This window comes from Tyto alba, unplaced genomic scaffold (genome assembly GCF_018691265.1).
Source record: "Tyto alba isolate M040663 unplaced genomic scaffold, T.alba_DEE_v4.0 Super-Scaffold_6, whole genome shotgun sequence".
Lineage (NCBI taxonomy): Eukaryota > Metazoa > Chordata > Aves > Strigiformes > Tytonidae > Tyto > Tyto alba.
The window spans coordinates 3,441,346-3,460,468 of NW_024881327.1; the positions used below are offsets into that span (position 1 = coordinate 3,441,346).

Genomic DNA, 19,123 nt, shown 5'->3' on the forward strand with positions numbered 1-19,123 from the left:
GTGATTCGTAAGTCTTTGGTACTGATGTTTTTTTCACAACACAATTATTTAGTAAAAATAAGTTCAATAACATACATGAATTTAGCAGCAATGTTGATCAGACCATAGGCCTCTGTTGTTAAGTCTTCCTTAAGAAAGGGTAAACAATTCAAGAAAATAATTTCAATTCCTCTAGCAAGCCCAGAAATAACCAAGTTCAGAAATAAGAATGGATTATTAAGTCTTGTTTGCAAAAAGTGCATTTACCAATGTTTGTATGACTTTGAGGGTGGGAAAAAGTGTTCTTTGTTTTGTAGCTGTTGTAGGTCAGCTCTTGGAAAAGCTGCAGAGACATTTTTAAATATAGAATTCGGAAATGAGTGGGGTGTTAAATTAATTACTGAATATAAATTATAAGATGTTGGAAAATATATGTTCATGTTCCCTGCCAGCAGCCTTATGCTTAGAAGTGCTTCTGTGTGGGAAGAGGCAGCACAAGACTGAGACAATATTAGTACATATATTTCACATTCTTGATGAACAGTGAGGATACAGAGATTATCAATGTTATTCAAAATAACAAAAGATGGTCTTATTAAAGTTTATGACATTGCTGTCTCATTCATCTTCCTCGGTATCACAACACTGTCAGGAACTATGAGTAACCATTCTGACACGTAATGGCACTATTTCTGAACTATATTTGCTCACTTTAAGTAAAAAAAAAAAAAAAAAATTGCTTGTTTCTCTTCTCCGTGCCCCACTCTACGTCAAACTGAAAACATCAGTTGGATTTTATACAGACTCTTACATCTTTACTTATCTTCACTGATAAGTGCTCTGGGTCATGTGAGAATCCATTTGACTTCAGTGCTCACATGTGAAGCTGGTTTTAATGAAATTGGAGGTTTTTAAACGGATTGGGCTGACCTTATAAAGCAAAGAATGGCAGATATATTTGTCTGAGAGAATTAAGAATTGTGAAATAGAAATCCTAAAAGAAGGCTAAGATGTTATTTCTTCAGGTGTTTGCTACTGTTTTGTGTTACCATTTTATTCTCTCACTGACTACTCTGTCAGAATAATGTATAACACTTAACACTTAGAACTCTGTTTTTTCTTGTAAAAAGCTGAATTTTACCACAGAGTTTAACTAAGATGACGTTAGACTCTTCCTTATTCCATTACCTGAAAATAAAGCAGGTCTAGTATCATGCTGCTGTCATTAGGCAGTCCCAAATACTAACTGCCTTGACTATGCAATCTCATTTTTAAGCTTAAGTTAAATCTATGATAAAAAAAAAAATAAAAGTGCATCAATATTCATAACGAATTTAAAGTCAGTTGAGAGCTTTTCAATCATTAATGTATGTGGGGAAAAAAAAAATAGGACAGAGAATAACTTGTGTTAATAACAATTCCATAAAAATTGATAGAAGACTCATAAGAATATCTTTCATTGATTTTTGAATAAACAGTTCATGTGTAGTGTACATAAAACACGGAAGAAAGGAATCTTCAATCATATAGTATAACTTGTACAAATTTTATCAGTGTTCACCACTTTATTTAAATATAATGCTGATCTTATAGCTGTAACGTGTATTCCAAGTTCTCAGTAGAACAGAGGAAATAGATTCTGAAACATCTGCCCCAGGATAGCAACATAAGTGGACACAGAACCAAAGAGGTTTTCTCGGGAAAAAAAAAAAAAAAAGCAGCCTTTCTGGGAGAAAAAAAAAAAAAATCCTTTTATTTAACCCATAAGAAAAAATAAGGTATTAGAGCTGCCACGCAGTGCTAAAGTCTTCAGAGGAAGATGAGGAGGGGATACTGCTGGATTTTTAGAGTAAAGAAATTTGATCAGGTACATTTTATAAATATGTAAGAAAGCGTGAAAGGGTTTTATCAGCTGGTGTGGGATTTTTGTTTTGTTTTTGTTTGTTTGTTTGTTTTGTTTCTTTCTCCTGAGGGGAGTTGCACCATCAGCGTTTATGTTATGTCATTGCTGGGAGGCTGATGTGTTTCCAGAATATTGCAAATGCTGTTCATGAGAATGTACCATCATCTTGAGGTAATTTTAGCATTGGTATATGAATATGAGAATGCCTTCCAGTAAATAAGAGATTGCATGAAATGGATCTTTTTAAAAAAGTAAATAAGTGGATGAGATTGGGGAAAAAAATGAGCAAGAATTAAAAGCTTAAATGGTCAAGCTGTATGTTATTTTAACTCCTACTCTAAGCCAGTCACTTGACAGAAATAATGTGTCTTATGTTCTGTATTTGCTTTTCAGAAGGAAAAAAGGCATGTTCTCTTGAAATTGATCATTAACTGATATTTTCTACCTATAAGCCTACCTAGAGAGTTGAGTATAAAGTTTTGAAGAATGCAAATAAACTTTTTAAGTGCTCAAAGAAATAAAAGTTTTAGTCTGCCTGCTGGCTCTCACATTGAAGTGATTGACCCTGCAGACATGTATGATGATATTATTACAGGGACAAAATGAAAGTCCTTCTTTCAGATACCGATTGTTGTGATGCTAATAAATAGACTTTTCTTCCTTCTTTTCTGTCTTCATTTTCAAGCAGACACCATGACTGATCCCATGTGAGGGAGGAAAGCTGAGAGCACGGGCAGCAAGAGTGCAACTTGCACTTGCAAGGCAATGAGAAGGATAGATTGCATGAAAATCATTCTGCAGGATTCTGAATGTGATGAGTGGAATATCAATCTACTTTTATAATGGCAAAAGAACATTTTTGTGGTAACCGGTGTTTTGAGCCAATAGGAAAATCAGCTATTTTCTAGTGAAAATTATTCTATAATTATAGTCAACATAAAATAGTAAATCTTGTAGGTATGGCCATTTTTATAGTAATATTAATCAAAATATTGTCACTATTTGTCTTCTTAGGGCTGTAGAAGTGATTATTAGTTATTTGATTATGTTTCATTTATTTTTAAATTATTTTTTTTAATTTTTTTCTTTGATCAGTTATTTTTTTATGAATTATGAGGATCAGTTTAAACATCTGACTTGGGTTTTTTCCTTTTATGATTTTTATAACTTTTCATACTTGTGGCTTATTTTGCCCCCACCCCTTACTGACCTTGTCTCAACAATCTTAGTTCTGTCCACAGTTTTCCCTGTCTTATATTGCGTGGTTCCACTCTACATAATTTCTCATAGCTCTTTCTTACAATTTAGTAGTCTCCTCGGGAGCTTGAGCCAAGGTTATTCAGCCATGCCGTATCAAAACCTCAGTCCTTAAGAGGAAAGTTAGGCATTTAGCTGTGAGTTAACTCAGTGAAATATGTGCCGTTCGTCCTTATTCTGGTGGTCTAAACTGCGGGTACTGATGGAGTGATGGAGTATGCTTTGGTGTTCCATTGACCTGCATGTTCATATTTCCTTCTTAGAGATGATGAGAAGATGGTTTATGCTCAACTCTCACCCTTAGTGGACAAATCTAAAGTTTTGATAGCTTCTGTGGGTCAGGACTTCTAAGCGGGATTTGTGGAGTAGGCAGGGAACAAAAGGCTAAAAGTTACCAAAAAGTTCACAGAAGTCATACAGAAAATTACTTAAATCTGTGGCTTTCTTATTAAAGCACACAAAACCCCCTGAACTCCAGTGTTCTCTGACCTGATTATCCACTAAATAGTTCAGTATGCATTCTGAAGCGATAAAAATAAGGATGAAGGATGTCTCTAGTATCACTAGGTGAGAATATGGATTTGATCTAATGCACATTTCAAGGAATTCAAAATTTCTGGTGTTGAAATATTATAACATCTATAATACTGATGTTCTGTGGGAAGATGCAGTCTTGTTCCTTACTTCAACAATACTTTATACCAGTTTGTACAAAAAAAAAAAAAAATTGTACATTATGTTCAAAGCATGAAGTGTTCAAAATAGTAATTTTTTAATAGCTTCTTAATAGTTTCATAATGGTAATTTTTTAATAGTTTTTAATAGTTTCATAATTTATATATTGTCTGTGCTCATGTGCCTCACTTGTTTTTATTGACATAACATTATGTATCTACTAGTTTAAACAGAGAATGTAACAGAGTTATTACAGACATTCTTATTAAGGGTCAATTTAAGTCTGTATCTTTAGAAAAGTTTGACCGTTGTGGTTTCTGTGACAAAAAATAAAGTCTCTGATATGCATGAATGCTTTCCACATCATCACTGTTTGCCAAGCAAAATCCAGTTCAGATACATGTATGTGACCATTTCTAGTTAGATATATAGTAAAATGCATGGAAATATGTCAGATCATTCCATAGGAATGAAGTAGGCATATCCATAAATAGTGCTGGACATAGTCAAAATGTATTGTATTTCTGACTTTACAATGTATAAGTGCCTGTGTTAGGTAATGTGTTAGATAATAATGGGCAAATCAAGCTCTTTAGAACCGCGACTCCAGAGAGTACCATCTCTGTATTCTGGGGTCTGTGCTGTAAGGAGAAGTGATAAGAGGAGTGTGAAGAATGTGCTCATTTTTGCCATCTCGATTTTACTAATTTTCCTAGAGTGTCTATGAATAGTGTCAGCTGGGGAGGAAGGGAATTTATATTTATGGAGGGAAGAGAGAAGGATTCTGTTGCAGATACTTTCTGTGTCTTCTAGTACAACCATCTTAATCTTTTAACCAGTCTATATTCTTTCATTGTCTCAAGACAATATTTGAACATCCTTCTGTCTTTGATCTTTAACTAAAACCAAAGTTTTTAATCAGAACTTTTTAAAGAATAACTACAACTGGGAGCAGGGAATGCGAGATGTTGAGCTCAAAAGAGCTACCGTCTCTTACAATTTTGTAACCTCTACAGAGGTCAGCTTTTCCTTCAAATTTCAATAGTTCTCTTACCATGGACTAGTTTTTTCAACACCACATATACATAATTGCTTACCATCTGAAAGTTAGGGGCCTTGGTAAAAACATTTCTGATTATCTTTTTTTTTTTTTTTTTTTGTCTCAGTCTCTAAGCCGGGTTTTCTTTCCCTTTATTTGCCCATTATCTGCCAACTACCTTACCTAAGTGTCTCTCTCTGTCTTTTTTTTTTTATTCATTTAGGCAATTAGGATTTTCTTTTTATTTTTTTTTTTTGTAGCTGTATGTCTCCTAAAGATGTGACTGACTATATAGCAGTTCTGATCAGAAAACTGTGATAACATGTAATGATTTTGACTCAAGCATTTTTTAATGTTGTTCCTTCTTTGTAAGTTATATTTTAAGTGTTAGAAAAATACATGCTAATTGGTGCCTAACTACCGCAATTACAAATGTAGCAATTTCAGAAGTCCTAAGAAAAACCTCCAGTATACTTTGTGCTGATAACCTTTTAAAAAAAATAAAAATCACTCAGTATTTATATCTCTAATAGGTACTTTTTAACATCTCAAATCTTCACAACCCAGTTCCCCTGGTGATTTACATAGTAATTTCTAACAAATTCCTCCTTGAAATGCCTGTATAATTTTCCAGCCTAATGGAAAAGAAGGTTGGCATGAGCACTTCATTCAGCTGTTTGTATATTGGGTCCCTTTCACCTCTCAAGCAACTCCTGATAAGTTAAATAATGAGAAAACTAATTTCTGTGTTGCTGTGCATTCTTTGCTTTTCTGTCTCATTAAAATGCTATACTAGCTAATTTCACTAAATCAAAATGAAACAAATACTATTACAGGAAATTTCAGCAGCATTACTTAAAACTTTTTTTTACAATACATAAGTTTGTTTTGTTTAGATTTTAGTTTATTATATAGGCATTTAGAATAAAATACTGATTTCTTTGCTTGGCAAAAGCAGACAGAATAGTGCTGAAAATAATGGAGCTGTATGACAACAAGACAAGAAACTTCCTTAAAGTGTAAACTTATCTTTTTAATAATACGTGTAGGTGGAAGGAGGTAGTAAGAATTTGTAACTTTAAAGATCTCTACTTGTTTTCATTCTCCATTACAAATGAGTAAATAACATTTTCTTTTTACATGCACAGAAATAAATATTCTTCTGAATTCTGAAATAATACTGAGTATATATGCTTAGGGATCCTGACAAAAATGATGTATAGTTTTCTAATCTAATGTTTTGGGTGCAAATTCTGGGGAAAAATAATAGCTGAATTTATATAATCTCACATGCACCTGCAAAGCATTATGATGGTCCATCAATTAATACAAACATCTTGCCGACACTATTAATTTGAAGTTGCTAAAATGGATTGTAGTTTGATTCCTGTATTAACTTGACTAACCATTGCTTTATTTGTCTCATATTTATTCAATTATTATTAGTTTCTTAAGACAGATTTTTCTTGTATTTGTTAGGAATAGCACAAAATAATGAGACAAGTCAAAATAATATAAACATGCACACACAGAGACTGGCAATTATGTCTTCGTTTCTTTTGACATTTGAAAGAAACATCTCAACAATGTATTGGAAGCTATAGTTTTCTTCCAGGATGCTTCCACTTAAAAAGGGAACTTTGAAGGAAATCCAGTCAGGTAATGAAAGCAAATTAGATTTTGCAATACAAGTATGATTTCTGATTTTGATAATCTGACACAGCCTGACTGTGTCCCCGAAAGGCCATAACAAAACATGATCAGGCAGTCTCTAAATTGCAATAATTCTAAAACCACTAAAAAATGCTAATGTAGTTATCAGAGACGAGTTACAAGAGTTCTTTGAAAGATTAGGTTTTTAGTAACTCAGATCTGTTTCTGTCAGTTTGTATTTGAAGATCTGTGTTGGAAGATTCTCAGATCTAGCTATAAAATATTTTTTAAGTGAATTGAGCACTCATGCATTTTACAGATATCTTTAAAGAAGTCTTGTTGCCCAAGAGTTGCTTGCAGCCAAATTTTCAGTGGATTTCATTAAGCATTCTCGAAGTATTTGCAGGCACAATCACTGTGTATACAGGAAGGTAAGTTTATGTATGCAAACAGGTACATAGGCTAGAGTAATTGGGCAGATTGGCTAATTATGTTTCTAGGCATGCAGTTGCATATGCAGTCTAAAAGCATATGCACAATTTGGTGTATGCAAATTAATGCAATCACAAGCGTTGCTGGTAAATTAAACCCATATATTTAATTTTACTCTTAGATGTCAACAGTGTCAGATAAGGCAGGGCTTGTGTATTCAGTAATAGTTATTTTATTACTAGACAGATGCCAAAGGCCTTTTCAGGAAATTTAGAAGTATAAAATCTGTCAGTGGAAGAGGTTGACTTTTACATGACATCAGATATTTACTGTGGCAAAATACTAGCAAGCAGAAGAACATTTATAGTGATTGCAGTAGAATCCCAAAATTAAATGGCAGAATTTTAGTAACTGCAAGTTGCAATGATCTGGGTTTTCTTGCATATTGAATTGAAAAATGATAAATACAAGGAAGAGAAAAAGAAAAATGATTTCTTGTAGTGAAGTAACTGAGTTATTTGTTTAGTATTTCTTTTCCTAACATATTAAAATGTAAAAATATATTGCTTTATCTGCACATCTCAAGTAAATGATGCCAAATTATTTACACTGTAGTTAAGCAGTCTTTCTGTATCTTATTTCATGACATTGTGGACATACACCAGTGATCTTAATTCAAGATGATTTATAACATCCCAGTAGTTTCTCAGTTATTTCCATGTCAATAGTTTGTATGTACGCTCATTGCTTATCTGTAAAAAAAAAAAAAAAAAAAAAGAAAAACCAAACACAACACCTGGTAACAAATAAATAGTCAACAGGAACAAATCTGATGCAATTAAATAACGGTGAAAGAAAATGTTTGAGTACACAAGTAAAAGACAATATTAATAGGTTTTATGAAATGCATGTGTTTACCATAAATAGTATTAAGTGTGGTTTTAATGTACTTTTCATATTTGCCTGTCATCTTAGTGACTGACAATCAAAAAATAGCTGTTCAGCAACTCTTATAATACAGAATCAAGTTTCTGCATCATTGTACTAAAGTTTCTGAACAGATGTCCATCCAAAGCATTTCCATGACCAAGTATCTTGGGAGTGATACCTTCAGAGTATCATTATTTATAATTTATTTATCATTATACCTTCCATTCCAAGTTTGGAAAAATACAGATATCTCTGTTTTGAAGAAAATTATTACTAATTATACAGAAACTGAGATTCTGAGAAGAGTGATCTGCTGAAGGTCTCAGGTGAGTTCTGTGTGTAAGAGGAAACTTCACTCTCTTCACCCTCCTTGTGGTCCTTTCTGACATACATAATTCTCTTTTCCTTCCTTTAGGTGATGTTGATTATCCATTTTCCTCCATCTAAAAGGGCTTTTTTGGCTCCCCTCACCTCTCTCTTTTCTCTTCTAAGCTTCATTGAGGTTGTGTACAAGGATGCAGATATACTAAAACCATGTAATCACTACTAGAACTTTCTTTGATATGTTTTAAGCATCTGCACCAAACAGCCCCTGTGTATCTCTCAAATCCTGCTTCCAATTTCTCTTTTTTGATGATATCAATGGGGTTCTCCCTGTTAATGTCTGGAACTTTTGCAATTGATTTATGCTGCGTTTTAAAAGTTACTATCTCTCAGATAAACAGAAATTGCATCAGGTTGATAGTTGGGACTCTGGTCCTGTCAGTAACTTCAGGCTTCTGGTGCACTTTTGGAAAATTGTGAGCTATAAAAGTAACAAGAAGTAAGAGAAAGATGCAGCCATCTAAATAATCTAATTGCTCTGGAGGTCATGTGGGTTATTGGACAACTCTCAGTCGAGTAAGAGGAGCAGCGATAGTCAGATTATTACTATACGTTATTCATAAGAAAAGGTACAGTTCAGCTTTGCTTTTCTTTACTATAATAGAAATTAAATGGTTTGTACTTAGTCTTCAAATGATGCAACTCAGCAGAAAGGATTGCTATTTGTTATTATTTAGGGTGATATGTTTGAATTTAAACTTCTATGACTTACATGATTATTTTTTTTCTTTTAAAGACCACGTTTATTGTCCAAATTATGAACAGCATACAAATGCTAGCAAAGCTGAGAAATGGGGTTTTGGTTTTGGTCATCACTAGTTTACTGTTAGGTTTGTGCTTTTAGACTTCTACTCTGCACATCATAAAACCAAAGGATGAGGAGTTTATTTTCTTTAATTTCATTTATTTTCATTACTCCAGACAAATTCTAAAACAGTGGTTCATGACTAATTAGCAAAGTAGTTCTTGATTATCTGTAGGTGAACCAAGCTGAAGAAGTTCTGCTTCATTAAAGAGGATTTGATTTGAGTTTTTTATGAGTTTGAACTTTTACTACTTGAGTGTGTCCTGATAAGTCATTGCTGTATTCTAAGCATAATAATTTTTAGATTCCTCATTAAGATTCCAAGCAGAAAACACAACATTAAAATCATGCGTTATTGTTCTATTTTCTTATTTACATGGAAGCCATTAATATAGAAAGCATTTTGTAGGTCAGTCTGTGAATCAGGCAACTCTCACGAAACTGCTGTTTTAGGATACAGTGGCTGCTAAATGCTTTCCTAGTTGCAAAATGCAATTGAAAGAGTTTGGGAATAAAAATTAATTCAAAACTACTGAGAGAAAACATGTTTGTCCGAGGATGGCCATATGCCGCAAATTACTGAATGCTAGGAGAGTGTTCTGAGGAAGTGTCAGTAACTTACTTTAGACTCTTAGTCTGACCCAGTGTAGCTTTTTTCTGGGTTAAAATGATCCACCTAACTATATCTATCTGTTTGCATAAGCATACGTGTATACAGTTATGCAGGTCAAGCATATCCACCTAATCTATTGGAAGGTGTCTCTGGCTGTGGCAGGGGGGTTGGAACTAGAGGATCTTTAAGGTCCCTTCTAACTCAAACCATTCTATGATTTTATGATTCTGTGATCAATTCTGTGCTCCAGCGGATTACCTTTTTTATTTCTTTTGAACTTTACATTGGGTGCTGGAGTTTGAAATGTGAGCTGTGAAAGGCAGTGGTTAAAGTGGGGCAAACAGTACTCGGAAGTACCACCTGCCTGTTTCTATAGAAGTATTTGTGTTGTAATTTTCTACTACTTAAATGTTACCTCCTTAATCACCAGTATTAATACAACAACTGCATTCATACTATTTGATAACAACAAAGTGAATACCTGCAAGTCAAACACCTTTCACTGATGAATAAGTGTAACAGTCACCAAAGCATCATCTTAATCATCTTCTTTTACCAAGATGTCTTAGAAAGTGAAGTAATACTCAGGTATCGAGTATCGCTGCAGTGAATTATATACAAAGGTGAGTGAGTGTATACCAGACTGTGGCAGCTCTTTACTTAGAAGAAAACTTGATGGCTGAAATTATGTATGGCTTAATGTTTGTAAAGGGTCATTAAAATACCCTGAATATGTTCTGTGTTTACTACTGCTTATCGGAATTACATACTTTTTGTTTACTTACAGTATGAAAGAGGCTGGTTTAGGCCATAAACAGTGGAGGGGTGGTCCCATTTCATCAAACTGCAAGCAGTGTCCAGTAGTTTATACCAATCCTGTTTGTGGATCAGATGGTCACACATATTCTTCTCAGGTAAGAATTAAATAAAGAACTAAACTATTATTTTATTGTTCCAGTCAATTCCAGCTCTTGGGAAATACTGTATTGTAACGCAAATTAACATTTATTTGTTTTGACTAAAATATATGTTACAGACATGCAACCTACAGCAATTCTAGTATATCAGAAGACAAAAAAGCAAAATGGTAGCAAATCCTAAGCAGCATGAAATGGTAGTACCTGAATAAGCACAGTGTAAGAGTGCTCTACCATATCATGGAGCTCCTGGTTAAGTCTGTCTGTGACAGACACCAAGCCAGAGTTTTGAGTAAGGAAAAAAGTGTTGTGTGTCCCCAGTTTGGGGTAGGATAAACATGTTAAGTCAGATTTTCCAGTTCACCACTGAGGGGATGCTTCACATTCCAAGTACCTAAGCATAGATGTAACATACCCTAATAAAAAAATGTAATAATGTAAATAATTGTTGCATATTTTTCCTTCTTGCAACAGCATTTTATGTATTTTAAGACCAGAATCAAATCTTCCTTCTGTATTCCCAAACTCTCCTGTCTTTTCTCTCATACTTATTTGGAGACAGAATAGTAATTAAAAAAATGTTACTGTCAGTTTGCCCAGTCTTTTTTGAAGAAAACGTTTTGTTCTGGTCATGCTGAAGTCCAGAAACCATGGGACTGCATTAGTACAGTGCTCAGGTGAAACTTGTGAGATGGAGGGACTTCATAACGCTAAAATCAATTTGTTTAGCCATCCTCTCTTTAAGCTTCCGGTGGAAAAATGTTTGGACAGTGTTAACAACTGTATAGTTTCTAGAAGAAACAAATGTGTGCTGTTGATGAATCCATTTTCATCAGAAACTGCATGCAATTCACTAGTTCAAGAGGAGCTACTATAGTCTGTCATTCTGACACCATGTCCTTCCACTAACAAAATGTTTCTAATAGTAGATAATATCCAGTGCTTCAAGAGTAATATAGCAATAATAATAATAATAATAATGCTGATTGACATTAAATTGACAGATGTGGTGAAGCTTTATGTTTTTTACTTATAAAGAAAAAATTTTCATACAGCATTTTAAGCTAATGCTTTTAGGATATTTCCTGGTATGTAAAGATTTTAAGAGTTAGTATTTGATGGATTGAATTTTCTTTTGTTTTTTACTGGAGTCACAAACTATATCTGAAATTTACAAAAAATGATTTGAGTTTCCAGGAGTGACTGGCTATTGGATTGAACGCTATCCTCTCCAAGGATATTTTCTTCTTGATAAAATAAAAACATCAAAATATAATTAGTGTTTCTTCAACCTTGACAATTCTTATGCTTTTATCCTAAAACTTACATTAGACAGTGTTTTTTTCTTACGAACTGAATATTTAGTTATAGGGAACTGGTCAAAAATCTTATTTTTCCTCTAAATAAAATAATTAAAAATTTCTAACTCTTAAACCAGGATATCTGAGGCACTACACATGAATTTTGGACTCTCTGGCTTAGCAGAAAAACAATTCCTTTCCAGTGATGGTGTGACCTAAAGTTTTAATTTAGGAATTTTAAAATATTCCTATTTTCATTCACAGTAATCTCCTGTCTACATTTTATCAAGAACTCGAAATGTGATTGCATCTTACTAGACATTAGATGATACTGTCATTTAGCATTTCTTAGCTGTGCCATGTTGAAGATTATCAGTCTTTAAGCCCCAAGCCTAGCCTGCACATAAAACAGATAGTAGTCTCTAAAATTTTGCAATTCAAGTAGACAAGGTAGGTAATTTCATATAGGTAATACTGAATGAGCAATTTCTTTTTTGAAATACTGCATACTTTATTCATTACATTCGTCCTAATATAATATAAATGTCACAGCCAGTTTTAACCCCACTGTTTATTTCCTATTTTATCAGATAGGAATGCTGTATTCTAAACAGTCCTATAGGCAGAAGTGACCCTTAAGGCCTCTCATACTCTAGTCTGAAGTGGATGTACAGAAGTCTACAAATAATGATGAGATGCAGATATTTTTACAGCAGTTCATGTGTTAAAGGTGAGGGTGTGCTTCTCAAACAGAACAGTGAGAAATGTGTGGATTAAATACTGCAGTCAGTGCGACAGTACGTATTACCCAACCTCTATGTCCCTTACATGCATGTAATGCAGAATTAATGTAGTATCAGAGAGCTTTTGCAGGGTTTTCCTTTTGTCTTCCACTACCTCGTACTGGTAGATTTCAAATCTATGTCTATGGCAACAAAATGCCAAAAAAAAAAAAGTTAATGACCACAGAAGATCTTTATTAACCTATAAATATTTATTTTGATCTCTTTTCAATTATGTTAAGATTTCATATTCTGTGGTGCAGTTGTATCATAATAGACGTCCTTGGAAGGTTATTTCAGGAGCAGCTGTTTTAAAAATTGACATAAAGACGAATATTTGTGTTCCTTTACTCCAGGCAAAGTTTAGTTTCATTGTGTCATCAAGCTCCAGTAGGAGTTTATATAGCTATTTTCTTGTACTTAGAATGCATTTGTCAATGGCTGTGGCAAACTGTAGAATATATTTTCTGGAAATAAGTCAGTAAATAGTAATAGTATTGTAGAACACAGCCGGGCAGCTGGCAGTTATCGGATGGACACTACTGGAGCATGCCCTCCCTTTTCAGGCCAAGCCCACGCAAATGTTTGTATTAAATTATGTAACAATAAATATTTCATACATGTTTTGTGCATTGGGGGGTGGGGGGGGAGAAGGTGATATAATGGGTAGACAGTGTAGAAAGTTTAATTTCTAAATTAAGCTTATCCAGAGTCTGTTAAGGATGTTTTGTTTCCTATTGGTTTGGGCAGGCCAGCTTAGGTTTACTGTGTTCTCAGCCCACCGTTAGTTGCATGCAGTCACTGTAAAGGAAAAGTAGCAGTGTAAGATATTCATTAGTAGCATTACAAGAATGTTGAAATAAAAATTTTACGTGCTGAAATGTTGAGTAATCAAAGTGAACATTAATTATTATGTGAGAAGAAATTCCATATAAAGAGATCCCGCCTTTTCCTTACCAGGGTGGTGTTACAAACTGGTTTTAGTTAATAGCCTTGAAATAATAGTGTATGTGTGTTACACTTCATTAGCCTAGTTTTTTACCTTCTGCATTTCTCTAAACTTTGGCACTTGAAAGTGCACTATTAATTTTAACTCTAGGAATTCTAAAGCAGTGCTGTAGCATAGGGCTTTGGTACCCCTGTGTATCTTGCACCCCAGTCATTCTCCAGAAAGAATGCAGTCATTGCAGCCAGGACAGTTTTTGCAGCCTGTTTCTAGCTTCATCTTTCCTGGGATTAACAGGGAAATAAGAAGGACATGGCATGCAGCTCAGATGGGCTTCTCTGTGGCAGCAACCCACCTCCTGCAGTTATTTTACCCAGGGGTGTAACTCACTGCTGTGCATCATGCATCCAGTAAAGCTGGTGTAACTGCGGATGAGGTGACGATGCTCATGCTTGGATGCTTCTGTTGGAACAATTCTCCCATATTGTACTATACTATAACTGTGCCTTCTGAAAAATGGCCACAAGAAAAAAAAAAAAAAAATGTGGTCACACATCAGATGAATTGTCGTTTCAATGGGTTTTGCATATTTAAATTACAATTCTGGTGTTTGGTATAATAGGCTGAAGTTTTCTCTTACGTTGAACATGATCAACAAGTAGTCCCCGTAACAAAATCTAACCTCAAATAAGAATAATGAGCAATCCTCTGAGTATTTTGAAATGAAAATCCAACAGAAATAAATTAATTAGAATATGCCCATTGCCCACGATTATATTCAAGAATCCTCTTGACAGTATGTCCTAGATCAGTTTTATTGTTAGCAACAATTTGCTCAAGTTGGTTTCATATTGACAGTGAGTTTTTTATGATTATTTTTTTTGCTCCTACCTATGAAAACTTCATGTGATTGATGACATCCCTATAGGTATAAATATCAATAAAAATTATGTTTTGCAAAAATATTGGGTCTAAACTAGGTTTGCAGAGTAAGATGGAAAAGGTACATAAAAGCAGTCGAAAAGAGGATATGAATTCTTGATATACTTTACAGATAGATAGGTATGTGGATTTAGATTTTTTTAAATATTCAGATACTTTCTTCAGTCTCCCAGATTATGATTCCTTTATCATTAGAAGGGTGAAAGAGAGCTAATCGATAAAATCATGCTGTGTGTGGAGGGGGGAGTTTGGTACTGGTTGCTTACTCTATCCAAATCTTGTTTATAATTCTACATGAACCTTAATTCCTGGATTTTTATTTTTGGGATATACCACGTTTAACATTTTTCTTTTTAAAGTAATTGCTGCTTTTATTCATTTCAGGTGTTTTTAAGACTTTTACTTATTCTATATCTCTTAGCAGCATGTTTGGAATAAAACATTGTTTGGAAGAAACATAAAAATAAGTAATATTTTTAATCTTTGATGTTATTTTAAACATTATCCTATTATAAAAGTTAAATTGCTTTAAATTTATTTATTAGCTTATTGTGAGTTTTCAGGTCATGTGCCTGAGCTGTTGACAGTTCCCTTCTATTTCAGAAAAGATTGCTAGAAATAGATTTTGAAATTGAAATTAAAGTAATTTTCACAAACCTGCTTCAATGTATGTCAGTCTTACTTTTTAAATTGGGCTAATCCACTATGTCTGTTTTGGTTTTTACCTGCATTGTTACTATGCAGTCTGCTGTAGCCTTACCTGTCAGTTGAAATATAGCCAAAAATAAGGTTAAATCATTGCCTGCCATCTTTAGTAATAAAATAATGTAATCTCTCTGAAATAAATTATTTGACAGCATGCTGGTCCATATTTTTGCAGCTGGAAGAAGCAATTATTCCATATGCTCTGCCAGCACCAATTTGTTTTTCTAATAAAAGTATTTTTTATCAAAAGGGGCCTCTCAAAATTAAGACTCATGTCTCTATCCAGTTCCCAAGCAAGACCCAGCCAAAATCACCCTTTTCAAGTGGATAACTCTAAAGCCTTCTAGAGACCAAATCTACGTTGGACTGTTACGATGAAGGGCTTCTGGCTGAGGTACATTGGCAAATAAAACAAAGTTGTTGGCAAATGGAAGAAAAAAGCCAAACCCAACAAACCATGACCAGCCCTCCTTCTGCCCCACCTTCTCCCGCCAAGCTCCCTTTCTGCCCACGCCCACCCCCCACCCCCAATAAAAAGCCCGTAACAAACCTTTCTTGAGTGAGACTGACCAGTAGTCAGTGAGATAAAATGTATCTTGCTTGATTGATCCATAGAGTGTACTTTATCAGGATGAACTGATCTTTAGAGAAGTACTGGAAACACCTTCTTTATTGTTTGACTGCTTAAAAAAGTCTAATAATAAAAAGCCAGGAAAGGAGACTGTCTGGTTTTCCAGCTTCCGCCACCAATGGGTTTTGCCAGTAATGCCTGAAATTTTTTTCCGGAACCTTTAAATTGTTAGGCTGTGGTATTCGAAGAAAGGCAGAGAAATGTCAGAAGGGTGACTCACTTTACATAGTACATCAGCCTATTTGGAAAACTGGATTAAAAGTTCCAAATTATATATGGCATGTCTTTTTTTATCAACTGCATTCAAAATAAATAGCTGCTAAAGCTGTAGAGAATGGAGATTTTCATTTAGATGACAAATTACTTTATAGAACCTTCAATATTTTGAAATTCTGAGTGGCTCAGTATTTCTTAGATTAGGATGACATATTTATACTAGCAAGAATTTAATTTGGTTCCCTTCTTTTCATTTCCAGAATACTATGTTTGTTTAATATAAAATTATATATTGGATTTGCATTAAAATACACATAAACTTTAATACTTCAGTAAAAATTTTAAAATGCTACTTTATGGACTGGAAATTATTTTCTTAAGCCTTCGTCTATGTAATGCCTTTGCATTGTTTTTTAAAACAGTATTAAGTTTTCTGTGGAATAGAAACAATCTAGGCTGTGGAAGGACAAACCAATAAAAGATTAGGACAAATAGGGGAAAGTGAAACAAGTGTCAGTGTTTATTAAATAACTTTCATATCACAGCAGCAGTGTACTGATACAAAATAATGAATATAGAAAGGACTCAGGTTCAGAATCTATTCATGAAAATCTAAATTTATATGTTAACTGTCAAACAGGACAGACAGTAAAACAAGAAAAATCAAATTGCTTAAAGTGCAGTTGAGAAGATAGTTAAAGATTCAGATTTCTTAAACTGTTAGGTTGCATGAGACACATCCATACTTACCTGGAGAACAGTCTTTATCTGAATGGTAGCTTTAACCAGCAGAAGTCAATCTTTTGAAAATAATATTTAAAATGCTATAACTAGAATTACAGCTAAAATAATGAGAACAGATTTGGCAGAGGAATTCTTTTTCAGGAGAATGTATTCGTATCACATGCAGGCAGAAATGCGTGGGAGCTGGACACAGGGACTGCCACAGGCACAGTTATGCTTGTGGAGTGACGGTGGGGAGCAGAAGAGAGTTCTGAAAAGAAGCCAATAGAAAGATGGGTCTGGAGCAGTAAGAAACAATAAATAATGTTCTTAAGTTTCTGTAGTTGTTTGAAACATTAATGCAGCTGAGTAAACAGTGGAAAAGATAGTGATGAGCTGTGTTGGTTGCAAGAAGGGGATCAAAGGAGAAGATTGTCTCAGATTTACCAAGCAGAAGCTCATTAGTGAGCCTGGTTTCAGTGGAGTGGAGGATGAAGAGGGTATTAATTGAAGATGCAGGTAGATCGAGTAAGAAGATTTTTATGACCTTGAGAGGCTTTTGTTTTGTCTTTTTTTTTTTTTTTTTTTTGAAACAAATGGGAAAAAACATTTTTATAAAGGAAGAGAAAGTGTGGTTAAAGACAGTGGGCATGAAGCAAGATGATGTCAACCTAAGAAACAAATTTTGAGGGTTAGTAGCAGACAATCCACGATAAGAATGGGATTAAAGAAGATGAGATTCAAAATGGCAGATGGCAAACAAGAAAACTGGCTCAGGTCTTGGCCCAGTGAAAACACTCAAATATTACAGTAATAATTATCTGAAAGAAGACCCCAAAGAGTGTGCCAGGGTAGGAGGTGGTATGGAAAAATGCATGTAAGCACTTACTAGAAAGAAATAAGTGTGTGTGGTGCATTTCTTTTCTTGTGTCTCTGACAGCCTGACATCCCATCCCATGGGCATGTCATTCCCTTCTCCTTGGAACATTCCTTCCCGTGTCCCAGCGGTGAGGGAGAGCCATGGCCACCTAAATTGTCCTTGTACACAAGGCAGCACTCCAGATATGTGAGGAAGTGGAAGAAAATGTAACAACAAAGACTTTTCTTGTTTTGCTGCAGATTTAAGAATGGGATTATTACACCTTTTTTTTTCAGAAAGCAGTTTCCCTCTTTTTCCCTATCGCCACTGTGCCATGGAAGTCAGTAAGTTTAGGTCCTTAGAAGGGGTCATTTTCCTAAACGTATCCTGTAGGATAAAATATGTAGCTGCACAATGGTACCTTAAAAAAAAAAAAAAAAAAAAAAAAAGGCCCAAAATCTAAATTATATGCCTGCTGTGTTTTTTTCCTGTTATTTTATCTTAATGCTGATGCACCGTTTGTTTTTACATGTGTATTTAAATGAGACATTACTTCACAGTGCACTGAACCATGGGACCTTATTTTGTTTTTTCACTGAATGTGTCTCCTTGTCTCCTCTTAGTTGTAGTGGAATTTAACTACATACTTATCAAGTAGCAGTGAACCCATGGATCATTTTATTGCTTTAAAACAGAGCCTGTTCCATGTACCATATGATATGGACAGTTATAATAAATGTATATTGGTGCTAATTTCTTTCCTGGTTTTGGTATCTTTAATTTTCTTCAGAATTAATTCTGTTTTTCCTTTTAAGAAGGGTTTTGGAACATCATGGATGTAGCAGGCACAAAAGAAGATGTACTTAACATTACTTAGCCATTTTGGTTTTCTATAGCAATTAACAGAACCATTTGAAAAGCAGCAGAACTCCAAATGAAGTGAAAATTACCAGAAAAAATGTAATTATTAAAATAAAAATTTTTTAGAACTTGCAATTAAATTTAGTGATCAAACAGAACAGAGTGTTTAGCTTCTAAAAGGATATTCTTATACCCTGTTGATGTAGGTCATACTTGCACTTAGCAAGAAACTGAAATACTGTGAAGTTTCAAGTAGTAATATCAGACACCATAACAGAAATTTAGATCAACAGTGCTATAAACTAGTTATGCTATCCCAGAGAAAAAGAAAAGCTTCCGTCCTAGTAATTTATGTCAATGAGGTAAAATATCTGTAACATTAAGGAATAATCTTCCAAGTCTAACTCTTTTTTTTTTTTTTTTAATAATTTATTTTATTTGTAATTTTGAAAAGCTTACGATGAAATATTGTAAACCTGAACCAATTACTTTGAGGATATTTTAATGAAAACAAATTCAGATATATCAGGATTGTTCAAATATTTCCTCAAGTTTTCAGTGTTTCTCATG

General features: G+C 34.1%; 1 protein-coding gene across 5 annotated transcripts in view; it reads left to right on the plus strand.

The window, feature by feature from the left end:
* SPOCK3 (SPARC (osteonectin), cwcv and kazal like domains proteoglycan 3) overlaps positions 1–19,123 on the plus strand; it is a 214,475-nt gene that overhangs the window by 120,377 nt on the left and 74,975 nt on the right. For all 5 annotated transcript variants that reach the window (XM_042808123.1, XM_042808125.1, XM_042808124.1 and 2 more), the window contains one exon: positions 10,458–10,584. In XM_042808123.1, the coding sequence (XP_042664057.1) occupies positions 10,458–10,584 (127 nt within the window). The remainder of the gene's footprint in view (positions 1–10,457; positions 10,585–19,123) is intronic.